At 41.6% G+C, this 17118-nt stretch overlaps 1 protein-coding gene across 2 annotated transcripts in view; it reads right to left on the minus strand.

The window, feature by feature from the left end:
- The window catches only part of LOC126100552 (homeobox protein PKNOX1-like), a 717569-nt gene that overhangs the window by 25664 nt on the left and 674787 nt on the right, over positions 1 to 17118 (minus strand). For both annotated transcript variants that reach the window (XM_049911170.1, XM_049911171.1), the window contains exons 5-10: positions 12090 to 12261; positions 11555 to 11818; positions 6401 to 6776; positions 2580 to 2719; positions 2026 to 2320; positions 191 to 554 (exon numbers count right to left, since the gene is read on the minus strand). In XM_049911170.1, coding sequence (XP_049767127.1) covers positions 343 to 554; positions 2026 to 2320; positions 2580 to 2719; positions 6401 to 6776; positions 11555 to 11818; positions 12090 to 12261 — 1459 coding nt within the window. In that variant the 3' untranslated portion in view covers positions 191 to 342. The remainder of the gene's footprint in view (positions 1 to 190; positions 555 to 2025; positions 2321 to 2579; positions 2720 to 6400; positions 6777 to 11554; positions 11819 to 12089; positions 12262 to 17118) is intronic.

Below are 17118 nucleotides of genomic sequence, written 5' to 3' on the forward strand. Positions count from 1 at the left end.
CAAAGAAGAGAGTATCTATTCTGTATTAGTTGGTGAAAACCTTGCAAGGACAAATAGTTTGTAGCTGGTTCTTGGCACACTACGCCACTTTCCTATTCAAAGCTGTGCAATACTACAGAAAATATTTGGTGATGACTGTATTTCCTCATTTACTTATTAACAGGCAATTATTACTTAAAATGCTACCTACCAGAACATAGAAGCAATGCCACTGCCACCGTGTGTCACCCAGCACTTGTAATGCATGTGTGGTGGCCTCTCGTCCTTCTCCTTTCGCCCACCCCGCTCCCCCTGTGCGGTTCAGTGGCTGGCTGCAGCCGCGGGCAGCCCGAGCTGCATGTGTCATTGCTGCTGCGACTGCTGAGAGTCCTCCGAGCTGCACTCCAGCTTGAGCTCTGCACCACTCGGCACACCCCCTCTGCTTCCCCGATACGCTCCCCCGTGACAGCTCTCCATTTCACCGTCCGCATCCTCATCATCTTCGTCTTCTTCCTGGCTGCTGCCTCCATCACTTTCTTCACTACTCAAAGCACCTGAACTCATCAGCGACGAATCTGTAGCAAAATATCATTGCTTAGTCACCACTCTGAGCTCCACAATGTTCATTTATAGTTGTTATGTTTTTAGCATTAAAAACTAAAATGTTAATGGCAAAACATTAACACAAAAATATCTGAAGCTGGTATCAGAACGATTTAATCCCTTTTCATGAATAAGCTAAAAGGATATTCAAAGGAAAAACACCTGGAGTTAAAGTAAATGGAATTTCCATTCACCGCATAAAACTTGCAGATGATACAGCCTTAACAGCTGGTAATGAAAAACGGATGCAGATTATACTTCCTAAATTTGCAACAAAAGTGAAATGATTCAGACTCAAAATTAATAATAAAAACAAAATTACCATAGTACAAGAAAAATTGGAAGAAATACAGTAGAAAAAGTTGAGAATTGTTTTTATTTAGGTACCTTACCTACAGAATATACAGACGAAGCTCAGAAATCAAAAAAAGAATGGCAACAACTTCTTGTTGTTGTGGTCTTCAGTCCTGAGACTGGTTTGATGCATGCAACAACTTACTGTGCTTTTTATGAAGGAAGACAACTAGTAGTGAACACGTTGTCTGATGTAGAAAAGAACAATTTATCAAGACATTCATCTGGAGTGTGCTCCTATATGGCAGGGGGTACTGAACACTGTTGAAGAGAGACACAAAGCACTTAAAACTGATGGAAATGTTACTTAAGAGAAGACTGGTGAGGACCAGCTGGACAGAAGAATGAAGATGTTCTGAAAATGATCGATGGGCAGAGAAACATCATGTCTCCTATATAAAAAACAACAACAACTTGTACTTTTGCATTTTTGTGTGAAATGAAAATAAATGTTAATTGTATACAATCTGGGACTATCAGTTACTGAATGTGTGCTGTTATGTACAGCACATCACCTTATGCACTTATGCATGTGACAGATTATGTCCAGATGCTACAGTAAACAAAGGGAGGAGAACTCCATGTCTGTCAATATAATGAGGGACAGAAACTTATGCTTAGTAATGTGGGAGAATCATGTGGTGTATCACGAATTGTCCTAGCAATTTCATACCAAAAGACAATGGGCATGACTACATGGTGGATTATTTGCTCTGACATCTGCATTTTTGTGATGGGGATTTCCCTTGAAAGAATGATTACCTATTATCTTACTTTTTTTCAGTATACTTGTTTGCGCACAGTATTATTCTCATCTACTGTTTTGACACATGGTTTCCAAAAATTTGAATTACTGATCACGTTTCTCATTTCTACTTTTCACATTTTTTATAGTTCTTTTTGCTTTTATTACAAAATGGTATGAAGTCTCATGTAACTCTCATCTAGTATTAGGTACTAATATTAATCCAATGCAACAACCCCACATCTAAAGAGTTTTAACGTCTCTTTAGTGCACATATCTAATATGTACATGGTATTTATGCTTCAACTGCTAACCATATAAAAATACCACAATTGGTAACTTACCTGTATGCACAGTGCCATTAGACTCCGTGAGCTGTGGTTGCAGAGATGCAATATTATCAGGCCAGAAACGTTGGGCAGCTGCTTGTTTACTAGCTCCTGTACTTCCTCCACTTTTGGCCTTACGATGGCTTGCACCTCCACTGACACCACTATCACCCCCACCAGGGGCAGATGCATCAAGCATTGGCTGAAGAATACGTCTCCGAGCATTTATAAACCAGTTGTTCACTTGGAGCAGTGTAAGGTTGGTTTGAGCAGCTATTTGACGCTTCTCATCTTCAGTGGGGTAGGGGTGCTGCAGGCAAAAATGATACATCACTCACTGTGTGTGTTTTTCCTCCTCCTCCTCTTCTTCTTCTCCACTCTCTCCCTTTAATTAAATAATGTTATCGAGATACTGCTTTTATATTTCTAAAACTTATTCATTCACTCAGTCCTGTCTATTCACTGTTCATTTTCTTATTATAATGGTGCACCACAAACATTCACAATATACACATAAACACTATGTGAAACTGGACACAAAATCAGGGATTTTCTGATAATGTACTTACAACTAAGTGCTGAAAGAGCCATGACCTCATGACACTTGTCGCATGCTTTGGCAAAACACCGCGTTTCTGTTTTTTCTTGCCCAGGTAGTCATCTTCATCATCCACTGAGCCAGGGGTAGTAGGTGCGGGAGATAGCTGACCTGCAGTGTCAAGGGAGAAAAAATGAAGAAACAATAACAGCTGCTTGCAAGTCATTACAAATTAACTAGTGTATATAGGAGCTTGATAAGAATAGTACTAGTAGTATTAATCGTTATATCACATAGAAAAAAATATGAAATAAGAGAGAGAGAGAGAGAGAGAGAGAGAGAGAGAGAGAGAAACAAGGTGCGGAAGAGGAGAAGATGCAGTTTAACAACTATGGTTTAGATTATACCACAATACTGTAAAAGGTAAAAAGTTGAGTAGTTCAGAAGAATTCTCCTTCTTAATAAAACTGCATAAAATCACAAGTGATGACTTCATGGTTTACTCCAATCAAGAATGAGTGTTATACTGCTCAGGACATTTCAGTACTTTTTCAATACACTCTTACTTCTTTCACTCACTCAGTAACGTACATATGTCCCCAGTTTCAACTTCTGCTCATGTCAACATATTTGTATTTAACTGATTGAAGAGGAGAGCTTAAATAGCTCTGAAAGCAAAATGATACTTAACCTACGAGAACAGAGGAGTGTGTGGGGAGAGAGGAGGGAAAGATTCTTTCACAAGTAGTACCATGTCACTATTCCTTGTATTATTTATCACCCACTAATAGATTTCTTGGACAGAATAAAAATTCAGAGATCTCAGAATGCCAGTTGATAACATGAGACAGTAAACTCCTACCACGCACCTGACAATAGTGAACTCATACAATTTAATACTACTTCATGATATGATGTACTTTAGTGTACTTTAGCAAGTAATTAATCTGTGAATTCATAAATGCCCTCCAGCTAGTTTAACCCAGTATCTTCAAGGACCTTTGCATCGACATTTTGGATGGAGATAGTTTGTCCCCAATTTTACTGGAAAGTACTGTTACTCTGAAGCACAGAATCTGTAACAGCTATCACCAGACAAGGGTTGTTCCTCTAAAAGCACTATACCTGTCCAATGAGCTGAAATGCATTTACCACTACCATTGAATTTTGGAATTGTTAGTATGATAAATTCACATACTCAACCCCAAATGTATTCACCCACTACTATAAATATTTTGACAATATTCACTGGATGAACATCTGTGTGCTTAATCTAAACATGAATCCAGGTAACTGCCTTTCACTGGCCAGCTGTCTCAGCACTGTAACATGCAGACTCAAAGCTCTGAACCTTCTAAGTTCCACAAATTCTCATATTTTGTTATAGAGTTAACATTACTTGGAGTACTGGTATAGCATGGAATTTGACATATCTATGGATTCAGCAATGTACTGAGATGACATTAATCTTGCATCCACAAGACACTATTTAAGTGCTTGTTGTACAGCAACACATGAAGGCCTCTACAGAGATTGGAAGTTACAATGTTTCGAGGAAGCACAGAAAGTACAATTGGTAGCCAGAGGTAGGTGAATGGTTTTGCCATTCAGTAGTGCATACTGGTACAGATGATTACTTCAGAATAACTCCACCAAGAGTAAACATATGCCATATCACTATTCATAGGATTAATTGAAACCATGATGAAAATGAAAACTTCCCAATGCTAACCCTTACTTCAGCTGTAACATTACATATTAACTTGTTGGAGCACTGTCAGATGAAATGACTCATACTGTAGCTCTATGCAAGCATTCTAGGTCAAGCAGATCACTTGTATGTACAAGGTATCTGGTTAGACTATTATCTTGCATGCTTTGCTTTTTATAATCTAGCTGTTGATCAATTATTCTCTTGATCAAAATTTCAGATTTTCTATCTTCCTCTTTTCTTACTAGTTATTTATTGCAGACAGCTGAAACAGGTTTTCTCTTAATTTTTCTTGTCTTTTATCAACATCTATGATACAAAGAAGAAGCAATGGCTCCATAGCCCTGCACTATGATTTGAGAAAAATATCACAGTTCTCAAATTACTCTACATAACTTACATTAATATGATTGCCACTGCCACCACCATTATGAACAAGACCACCACCACAAAACACTATAACTGAAATGCCCTGTATTTAGCACAATGTATCACAGACAATAAGTAATGACAGGGTTAGCCTCTTGCATACTACATTAATTCCCCCTCTCAGAATCTACTTGAGTAATTTTTAGGATGACCTCACCTTTTCAACTTACAAACAAAATAGTCTCTTTTTCCCCAAACATACTATATACACTGATATGACAAAAGTCATGGGGTAGCAATATGCACATGCACAGATGTGGCAGTATGCATACAAAAGGTATAAAAGGGCAGTGCATTGGCAGAGGTGTCATTTGTACTCAGGTCATTCATGTGAAAATGTTTCCGACGTAATTATGGCTGCACAATGGGAACTAACAGACTTTGAATGCAGAATGATAGTTGGTGCTGGACACATGGGACTTTGCATTTTGAAAATCATTAGGGAATTAAATATTCCAAGACACACAGTGTCAAGAGTGTGTCGAGAATATCAAATTTCAGGCTTTACCTCTCACCACTTAACTACCATGAGGAGCGGTGTTTGTGTAGCGTTGTCAGTGCTAAAAGATAAGAATGGTGTGTGAAATAACCACAGAAATCCATGTAGGATGTATGACAAATGTATTCTTTAGGACAGTGCAGCCAGATATGGAGTTAATTGGCTATGGCAGGAGATGAGTGCCTTTGCTAACAGCACATCATCGCCTGCAGTACGTCTCCTGGGCTTGTGACCATATCAGTTGTATGCCAGATGAACAAAAAACTGTGGCCTGATCAGATGCGTCCTGATTTCAGTTGGTAAGAACTGATGGTAGTGTTCGAGTGTGGCACAGATGGCATGAAGTCATGCACCCAAGTTGTCAACGAGTCTCTCCGCAAGCTGGTACTGGTTCCAAGTTCCCAAACAAAGATGGAATTTTTATGGATGACAATGTGTTGTGTCACCAGGTCACAGTTGTTTGTGATTGATTTGAAGAACATTCTCGACAATTCAAGAGAATGATTTGGCCACCCGATTGCCTAACATGAACCCCACTTAACATTTATGGGAATTAACTGGGAGGTCGGTTTCTGCACAAAATTCTGTGCTGGCAACACTTTGCAATTATGGATGGCTACAGCAGCAGCATGGCTCAATATTTCTGCAGGGAACTTCCAACAACTTGAGTCCATTCTGTGTTGAAAATGTTGCACTGTCCCACCCAAAAGGAAGTCCGACACAATATTAGGAGGTAGACCATGACTTTTGTCACATCAGTGTATAGCTGGGGTTGGTAACGATGTCAATTGTGTATGAGCTGCTGAAGACTGTTCTGTAAATTATTTTGACAACAAATACAAGATATGATCAACTGAACTACTGTGCATCTCCATCATGAGAACTTGCAGCACAACCATCTATACAGAATCTCTCCGCCTTTGCAAATGATAGACTAACAAAATGCCAATCTTTTGTCTCACTATGAAAGAATTCTTTGCCAGATAGAAAGCTTTTCTTGCTTTATTATCAATCAGTTCTGTGTAGTTCAGCTAACAGTCACAATGTCACAGCAGCTGTTCAGCAGATCTTGGTCAGAAGTTGAAAGTAAACAGAGCTGTGTTAACATTTCCCGTTTGCTCCTCCCCTCTTTAAATCAACAAGTTAACTGTCGTTAATGGGCACCAGTTCAGATGCATAATTACAGTTGAGAAAAAAAAATAAAATATCTAACCTTGGAGAAGACTGGCATCAGACGGAGGTGGACACGGGTTGGCGCCAATCTGAGACAGTGGTGTGCTACCGTGGACAACACCCGGTGACAGTGGTGGACCTTGCGAAGGGGGAACTGCAACAGCAGAAGTGGGAGGCAAGTGCACCGGAGCAGCGACGAGCCCCTGAGGCGTGTGTACCATCTGGTAAGCCAGCTGCGCAGCTGCTGCTGCGGCTGCCGCCGCCGCGGCACTCGCCTGTTGATGGGCTGGAACGGGGACCGGGCCCGTCGCTGCACCACCGCCACCAGCCACGACGTGCTGCGGGTGCTGAGGCATCAGCACTGTCCCGGCGGCAGCGGCAGCTGCGAGCTGAACGCCCCCTGCAGAGGACACCACCTGTCAAACACGTACCAACGCGGTGACTCGTGGGGGTGCAGTCCACTGGTGACGATTACGGTTCCTCCACTAATGGGTTACAGACCCTGAAGGTAGCACACATCATTAACTACAAGTAAAACTGTTGTTTACCATCTCGTATGCGACTGGCCACAGTGAATAAAGGTGGGTCTCTGCAGTAATCAATATATAAAGCTCTAAACATTTGCGATAATGAGGGACTATACTGATTTAAAGGGTGGCTCAAAAAAACATTCACAAAACGACTTGGCACATCAGGCATACAACAAGGATCAGTAATCATATAGGAGCAAGGGATCACAAAGGCCATCTGGGACTACTAAATAGCATTGCATTTATTTAGTCACTAGACACCCACTAGAGGAGAAACACAAAGCTTTGTCCAGATGCTTCGAGACATGCCAGACATCAGTGCTGCACTGAATGGCACACCCTCTCAAAGATATCTGGTGTATCTCAAAGACATCCTGCTGCCTCAACAATCCTGCCCACTAGATCATATGATGATGTAGTGGGTGTTCATACATAAAACCCTTCAGATATCACCACAGGAAAAAATCAATTGGAGACAGATTGGGTGGTTGTGGTGGTCATGCAACTGGCCCACCATTACCAATCCACCAGCCAGGAAACGTAGCCTGCAGATATGCCCTCACTCGTCTGCTGAAATGCTGGGGGTTCTGTAGTGCTGAAATAGAATGTGATGACAAATAGGCATGGGAACATCATTCAGCATGTCCAGCAGAACCTCTCCCAGAAATAAGAGATACATGCATCCACCACGTTGGTCCAGGAGAATATACAGTCCAATTAAACACGATGATTCAGCCCACACGTGACCATAGCACCTTCTTGTGGTGTTTGCGATCCCTGGTTCTGGGTGATTAACGATCCTTGTTGTACACCTGATGTGCAATATCAGTCTGTAAATGTTTTTTAAAATCACCCTGTACAACCACGTGTATTAGAAAAACAAAAAGTGCAAAATAATTAACTAATGTGAGGAAGAAGATGGTTGGTTGGTTTGGGGAAGGAGACCAGACAGCGTGGTCATCGGTCTCATCGGATTAGGGAAGGATGGGGAAGGAAGTCGGCCGTGCCCTTTCAGAGGAACCATCCCGGCATTGGCCTGGAGCGATTTAGGGAAATCACGGAAAACCTAAATCAGGATGGCCGGACGCGGGATTGAACCGTCGTCCTCCCGAATGCGAGTCCAGTGTCTAACCACTGCGCCACCTCGCTCGGTGAGGAAGAAGAAATGAAATGTTTAGTACAGCAGCATACTCACTGCACCACAAAACTTGAAGGAAAAGGATGTGAGGGCTTTTTAGAGTTAAACTTCTCTTTAACAATTAGATCTTTTTAAGCAGAGAATTTAGTCAGTTCAGTAGGAATGACGGAGGAATCTGGACACAGCCCGATGAAGGAAAGATTGCAATATTTGCCAGATTTGATTTATAAAACCTTCTGGAGATCTAAATCAGGATGACTGTTTCTGATGCCAGCTGCTCCTGAGGAGACCAGAGTCTTAATTCTGTGTCGTATCATTCAGCATAAGAGAAAGTATCAGAAGTGCCCAAAACATGTGAAACAAGATAACAGTGAATAAACACTCATCACAGCCATCCAGTTCAGAAACACCCTTGAAACTGCAGAACAGATCAGGATCAGGCACTGGACAGTCCTTTCCCTTGAACCTAAGAAAGAACAGCTCTGTAAAATTCCCACATTGTTGTTTGGGTAAAGGCCTGACTTTGATTTTCAATTTAAGAAATTCCTTTCACTGACAAGACAATTTGACAAAGATCCTAAAATGTTCCTGCACATCTAAGCGAGGAATAAAGCAAACTTCTACCGTGGACAACACCCGGTGACAGTGGCGGACCTTGCGAAGGGGGAACTGCAACAGCAGAAGTGGGAGGCAAGTGCACCGGAGCAGCGACGAGCCCCTGAGGCGAACATTCCACGTGGGAAAAATATATCTAAACATACACACAAAATTCTAGCATTCGCAACCAACGGTTGCCTCGTCAGAAAAGAGGGAAGGAGAGGGAAAGACGAAAGGATTTGGGTTTTAAGGGAGAGAGTAAGGAGTCATTCCAATCCCGGGAGCGGAAAGACTTATCTTAGGGGGAAAAAAGGACAGGTATACACTCGCACACACACACATATCCATCCACACATATACAGGCACAAGCAGACATTTGTAAAGACAAAGAGTTTGGGCAGGGATGTCAGTCGAGGCGGAAGTACAGAGGCAAAGATGTTGTTGAAAGATAGGTGAGGTATGAGCGGCGGCAAATTGAAATTAGAAATTAGCAGAGATTGAGGCCTGGCGGATAGCGAGAAGAGAGGATATGCTGAAGGACAAGTTCCCATCTCCGGAGTTCTGACAGGTTGGTGTTAGTGGGAAGTATCCAGATAACCCGGACGATGTAACACTGTGCCAAGATGTGCTGGCCGTGCACCAAGGCATGTTTAGCCACAGGGTGATCCTCATTACCAACAAACACTGTCTGCCTGTGTCCATTCATGCGAATGGACAGTTTGTTGCTGGTCATTCCCACATAGAAGGCTTCACAGTGTAGGCAGGTCAGTTGGTAAATCACGTGGGTGCTTTCACACGTGGCTCTGCCTTTGATCGTGTACACCTTCCAGGTTACAGGACTGGAGTAGGTGGTGGTGGGAGGGTGCATGGGACAGGTTTTACACCGGGGGCGGTTACAAGGGTAGGATCCAGAGGGTAGGGAAGGTGGTTTGGGGATTTCATAGGGATGAACTAAGAGGTTACGAAGGTTAAGTGGACGGCGGAAAGACACTCTAGGTGGAGTGGGGAGGATTTCATGAAGGATGGATATCATTTCAGGGCAGGATTTGAGGAAGTCGTATCCCTGCTGGAGAGCCACATTCAGAAACTGATCCAGTCCCGGAAAGTATCCTGTCACAAGTGGGGCACTTTTGGGGTTCTTCTGTGGGAGGTTCCGGGTTTGAGGAGATGAGGAAGTGGCTCTGGTTATTTGCTTCTGTACCAGGTCGGGAGGGTAGTTGCGGGATGCGAAAGCTGTTGTCAGGTTGTTGGTGTAATGCTTCAGGGATTCCGGACTGGAGCAGATTCGTTTGCCACGAAGACCTAGGCTGTAGGGAAGGGACCGTTTGATGTGGAATGGGTGGCAGCTGTCGTAATGGAGGTACTGTTGCTTGTTGGTGGGTTTGATGTGGACAGACGTGTGAAGCTGGCCATTGGACAGGTGAAGGTCAACATCAAGGAAAGTGGCATGGGATTTTGAGTAGGACCAGGTGAATCTGATGGAACCAAATCCTCAAATCCTGCCCTGAAATGAGATCCATCCTTCATGAAATCCTCCCCACTCCACCAAGAGTGTCTTTCCGCCGTCCACCTAATCTTCGTAACCTCTTAGTACATCCCTATGAAATCCCCAAACCACCTTCCCTACCCTCTGGCTCCTACCCTTGTAACCGCCCCCGGTGTAAAACCTGTCCCATGCACCCTCCCACCACCACCTACTCCAGTCCTGTAACCCGGAAGGTGTACACAATCAAAGGCAGAGCCTTTGTCTGCTTGTGTCTGTATATGTGTGGATGGATATGTGTGTGTGTGCGCGAGTGTATACCCGTCCTTTTTTCCCCCTAAGGTAAGTCTTTCCGCTCCCGGGACTGGAATGACTCCTTACCCTCTCCCTTAAAACCCATATCCTTTTGTCTTTCCTTCTCCTTGCCTCTTTCCTGACGAGGCAACCGTTGGTTGCGAAAGCTAGAATTTTGTGTGTATGTTTGTGTGTCTATCGACCTGCCAGCGCTTTTGTTTGGTAAGTCTCATCATCTTTCTTTTTAAATATATATATATATATATATATATATATATATATATATATATATATATATATATATTTTTTTTTTTAAGGAAAAGAAAAAAAGGAGGGTACAGTGGGAGAGAAGCACCTTAAGCGTTAAACTGGCTTACCATAATACTACAAAAATTAAAATGTACACACTAATTAAAATATTATTCATTAAAAATCACGTTTGCTACGATTGCTTGTAAATATTTTTATTGATCAATGGTTTCAACAGATCTGTGCTGTCATTATCGGATCCTTTAACATTTAACAGAACTTCATTATCTTTACAAACTTGCAAGCCACATAACAGTGTTGCATCACTTTACAGTAAAAAGTAGCAAGGAACATCAGCACTTCAAACATTGTAGTGTTACGTGAATGAATGGGCTAGGACATCAGCACAATGTGATTATGTGTTTTATATTTGTGGTATTTTATGTCTGAAATGCTGAGTTTTCTTGTTGCTTTTTACTGTAAAGTGACACAATGTCACTATGTGGCTTGCAAGTTGGTGAAGATCATTAACTTCTGTTAATATGTTTCAAGATCCAATAATGACAGCACAGATCTGTCAAGACTGGTAATCAATAAAACAATTTACAAGCTATTTTGGCAAACCTGATTTTTAAGAATAATATAACAATCCAGTTCACCCCAAACAGTTGACACAATGTCAAACGTGCAAGTATAACTAATTCAAATGCCATACTAACCATAAAACAGAAAAAATGTGGTATAACAGTAGAACTGGATTGTAAATACATCTAGCAGCTGAACAGTCAAAAATTCAACCTTACACACAATCAAACTTGCTACTGATTTTAACAGTACTAGTATTAGTGTATGCAGCACAGCAGTTTGACTGTAGTTACGGACCCAGCAGCGTCTGTTACATACCTGGAGAGGATGTGGAGATGGAGGGTAAGGCGCGCTGCCTCCAGCAGCAGGGCTGTTGGAGTTTGAGCTACTGCTATGGCTGCCACTGTGGCTCCCACTGTGGTTATTGCTGTCATAACTGGCATAGTCCGACCTCAACAGGTTCTCACTCTGCATCTTGCCCTTGAGGCACGTAATATAGCGGTTGCAAAAGTCCTTGCACAACTCTTGCACCTTCTCCAATTCTAAGAGATGGATGCGTAACACCTGTATTGCCTTAATCATCTGAAAAAGAAACAGATATTGATTTGACTACATACAAACACTGTGATAATAAGAAATGTCGCACAGAGGACTTTTCATTTTATTTCTACACTGAAAAGCTGTAGACAGAGTTCAAGCAAATTTGTAAAATTCCCGCTATCACTCTTACACTGCAGTGGTCCACATCACATTATATGCCATGTCACATTCTATGCACATCATAATGAACCAGTAAATCAGCCATACTACTCCATCACTGGACTACTTATAAAATGTCACATTTAGTACTTACAAGGCCATCCACCTCTGGGTCGTTGAGAAGGAAGGGTTTGCGGTCCCGTTCTTGGTGCTGTACAAAGGCTTGGATATCCATATTAAAGCTTTCCGAATTGGGACACTCAGCTGACTGAGTTGCCTGTTCACAGCGCTCAAACAGCAAGGCCAGGAGAGGAAACAGTGGATGCCTTTAAAAGTAGAACGTTTGGCCTTATTAACACTAATTTTATTGAGCCAGTGCATACAATGTTATATCCATCATGCTTCTCTGAACAGCTTTAAAAAAAAAACACACACATATACAAAAACACATACAGGTGCACGTATGCGACTCTCTGGATAGCCATATTGTGCTGGTTGAACACACATTATATTGAAAAAAACTGACACACATTTTGCACCAACTGATTCTGCATATGTAATTGCTATTTAGAATGAAATCTTTCATTATATGCTAGATTGTGCACTGCAAGCCAGATAGGAAGAAAATTAAAACAATACACTTGAGCACGATTTGGACATAAATCTCTAGCTCTCTTGGCCATTGGTTAACAATTAGAGTTCTGCATTGTGCCACACTGTGCAAAACAAAGGTCCACTGTTCCATTACATGTTTCTTACTACCCTAAGCTCCAGTGTGGTTTCCTACTCTGATGACTGACTGGCATCGCAATAAGATACAAAGCAGTCAATGCCTTTACCGCAACAGAGCGTTCATTTCCACATGAAATAATTCGCTCAGCAAAAGAAAATTTGGTCTTGTTAACAACAAAACTAATTTGCCATGTAAACACCAATTACTTGATTGTAAGCATCATTCCCCCTTCTCTCTTAATCTCCCTCCTCTCCCAAGCTGCTCTGAATAGTAATCAATTGCAACAACAAGCGTTATTATACACTTCAGAGACACACACAGCTAGGAAATGCACGGCTGAATTTGAAATGGTGGCTCAATATCCCCATAGGGTTGCACCTTGCTCAGTCTGCTTTCATGCCCAGTAGCTAAATTTGCTACAAAAATAGTTTTTACTTGTGATCCTTTAGTCTAAATTGTCTGAGCACTGGCAAATTATGTTGATTTAAATAAAAATACAAGTGGAAATAACATAAGAAATTAATAAAATGATAAAAAGGGTTGTATTCTTTAGAATAACTGATGTGGGTGACACCAAAGCTTTTCTTACTGAAAAAGCTTATGATTTACTCAGTCAGTTAAAGCACACAAATAATCTAACAGTGGTCCTACAAATACACATTTCAGCATAAATAAAGTAACAATAGTAAGTAATAACAATAATAGTAAAATTCAGTAAAGACTTTGTGACTGCAATTTAGATTCACCAGATATAAATTAAACATCAATGATTCATGAAAAAAAAGTCCCATTCGGTTAAACTAGTCACAAGTTATTTACTAACTCTGGTACTCAACATATCAAAACTTCTGTAATCATGAGTAGATTCAAACAGACTAACCAGTAATATTTTCAAAATGCAGCCTAAATAAATCAAAGTTCAAACACTCCCTAAAAATTAAAATTTTAACTGGTTGACAGATCCTGAGTTCCATTCAGTGCAAAATTTTTCTGAGCGCAAATGAGTTTTTAAGTATTCTTGTGGCCACTTGCCCCCCCCACCCCCACCCCCCCACCCCCATGAACCATGGACCTTGCCGTTGGTGGGGAGGCTTGCGTGCCTCAGCGATACAGATAGCCGTACCATAGGTACAACCACAACGGAGGGGTATCTGTTGAGAGGCCAGACAAACGTGTGGTTCCTGAAGAGGGGCAGCAGCCTTTTCAGTAGTTGTAGGGGCAACAGTCTGGACGATTGACTGATCTGGCCTTGTAACAATAACCAAAACGGCCTTGCTGTGCTGGTACTGCGAACGGCTGAAAGCAAGGGGAAACTACGGCCGTAATTTTTCCCGAGGGCATGCAGCTTTACTGTATGATTAAATGATGATGGCGTCTTCTTGGGTAAAATATTCCGGAGGTAAAATAGTCCCCCATTCGGATCTATTTACAATTTGTACAGAAACCAGATGGCAGTTATAAGAGTCGAGGGACATGAAAGGGAAGCAGTGGTTGGGAAGGGAGTGAGACAGGGTTGTAGCCTCTCCCCAATGTTATTCAATCTGTATATTGAGCAAGCAGTAAAGGAAACAAAAGAAAAATTTGGAGTAGGTATTAAAATCCATGGAGAAGAAATAAAAACTTTGAGGTTCGCTGATGACATTGTAATTCTGTCAGAGAGAGCAAAGGACTTGGAAGAGCAGTTGAACGGAATGGATGGTGTCTTGAAGGGACGATATAAGATGAACATCAACAAAAGCAAAACGAGGATAATGGAATGTAGTCGAATTAAGTCGGGTGATGCTGAGGGTATTAGATTAGGAAATGAGACACTTAAAGTAGTAAAGGAGTTTTGCTATTTGGAGAGCAAAATAACTGATGATGGTTGAAGTAGAGAGGATATAAAATGTAGACTGGCAATGGCAAGGAAAGCGTTTCTGAAGAAGAGAAATTTGTTAACATCGAGTATAGATTTAAGTGTCAGGAAGTCATTTCTGAAAGTATTTGTATGGAGTGTAGCCATGTATGGAAGTGAAACATGGACGGTAAATAGTTTGGACAAGAAGAGAATAGAAGCTTTTGAAATGTGGTGCTACAGAAGAATGCTGAAGATTAGATGGGTAGATCACATAACTAATGAGGAAGTATTGAATAGGGTTGGGGAGAAGAGAAGTTTGTGGCACAACTTGACCAGAAGAAGGGATCGGTTGGTAGGACATGTTCTGAGGCATCAAGGGAGCACCAATTTAGTATTGGAAGGCAGCGTGGAGGGTAAAAATCGTAGGGGGAGACCAAGAGATGAATACACTAAGCAGATTCAGAAGGATGTAGGTTGCAGTAGGTACTGGGAGATGAAGAAGCTTGCACAGGATAGAGTAGCATGGAGAGCTGCATCAAACCAGTCTCAGGACTGAAGACAACAACAACGTGGCCACTTGCCACCCAAAATCTATCACCAAGTTGGAACGTCAGTGGTGTTTGTTGCAGGATTATAGTGTGAGTTGTTTATGAGATACTGTATTTTAAGAAAGTTCCCACACCGACATTTGCATAATGCTTTTGGTAGCACACACTAAAGAACAACACAAGTGCATACACTAGCTATGTGGATTCTGACCAGTAACGAGACAACCACAGCCTGAGGGATCTTTCCAGAATGTGATTTTCACTCTGCAGCGGAGTGTGCAGAGTAAAAATCTCATTCTGGAAACATGCCTCAGGCTGTGGCTAAGCCATGTCTCCGCAATATCCTTTCTTCCAGGAGTGCTAGTTCTGCAAGATTCGCAGGAGAGCTTCTGTGAAGTTTGGAAAGTAGGGTACGAGGTACTGGCGGAAGTAAAGCTGTGAGGAAGGGGCGTGTGTCATGCTTGGGTAGCTCAGATGGTAGAGCACTTGCCCGTGAAAGGCAAAGGTCCCGAGTTCGAGTCTTGGTCCCACACACAGTTTTAATCTGCCAGGAAGTTTCAGGTTGATAAATAATTGTTGACATGGTTGATGTCTGTTGGGATATCTTGCTACATACATCACACAATAATGAACTGCATTTTTCCTACACACTCCATACACCACAAGCATGTCAGCTTTTACTGCATTGGTAAATCCCTTCATCCACTCACGAACTATCGCTTGGACTGTCACACACTAAGTAGCAATGAGCTCAAGGAACACACTGTACACAAATGTAACAACATCATACCTAGCAACTACTCAGGCTGAATGGCACAAACAAATGTCGATGTGGAACTTTTAAAAAAACGCTATCTCATACTCAATGCACACTAAAATCTTGCAACAAACACCACAGGCATTCCAGTTTACCCTACTTTCAGTTTGTTAATGTCAATACGCATTGTTACATTTAAAAAAAGTGTATGTTTGCACAAAAAAGACACTGTCTACATATTACTACAGTCTGTTGATTGGCTAACAATATAAGCCCTTGACTAAGAACCCATTCTTTGAAAAACCACACAACAATAACAGTTTCCATTTCCGCAATATCTGCAGTGCAAGTTTTAGGTGGTTCAGGCTCTGTGTACAAACGACCTACCTGTGGCCCCCTGTACCAGGAGTTTTGTTGTATGCTGATGATTTCAGAGCACAAATCATTCCGCTGTGAGATCTATCTGCAACAGCATTGAAGCACTATGCCTTGTCGACGTGTCTATCGTCATCGTCGTCACCGCATGCCAGTTTACAAACACATAATTAGCTTGGAAAATAAACTTGGAGGAAATGGCACTGCACAATCTGCGATTCTTAATGGACCTATTTTTTTTTCGTGGATGTCAAGTTAATTTTTCACTCGTGCGACTGGAGCAGCTGGCAGCGGGTGCTTTTCACTCGCAGTTGTCCGCTTTGAGAACGCATCGCTACCTGGACTAGAATCTTTTGCCGACCGAGATGTCATCGCCTACAAGACCTGGCACTGTGGAATCAACCTGAAGACACAAAGTAGACCTAGTTTTGTTTATAGTAATATGCCTTTTACTTTGTATACCCGTTCTTGTAGGAAAGTTTCTAATGATGAGAAAATACTTGTATGGATGAAAGGACTTGGTGTACTTGCTGAAAATGTAACAGTAACTGGTGATATTACTTTGTATTATAATTATTAATAAAGTGTTTTCCTTGACTCCTGTAACCGGGGACTTTGAATCGATGGAAAACATACACACTAATGCTCTTTAAGAAGTATCAAGATACTACAGTACAAACCACCTTAAACCAAATCCCTCTAAGGCACAAGTATGTGCTTTCCATTTGGCTGCTCAGAAATTAAATGTGATCTCGTCAGAGATTAAACTGGAGCAATGTAATAATCTAAAGTACCTAGGAAAACACTTGACAGATTTCTTACATATGTGAAGTTCTGCATGAAAAACAAGTTGAAAGTTGCCACTATGTACAATCTACTTAAAAAGTTGGCTGGTTCACAGTGGGGTAGTCAAGTCAAACCAATTCAGACTTC

The sequence above is a fragment of the Schistocerca cancellata genome, chromosome 9 (assembly GCF_023864275.1).
Source record: "Schistocerca cancellata isolate TAMUIC-IGC-003103 chromosome 9, iqSchCanc2.1, whole genome shotgun sequence".
Taxonomy (NCBI): Eukaryota; Metazoa; Arthropoda; class Insecta; order Orthoptera; family Acrididae; genus Schistocerca; species Schistocerca cancellata.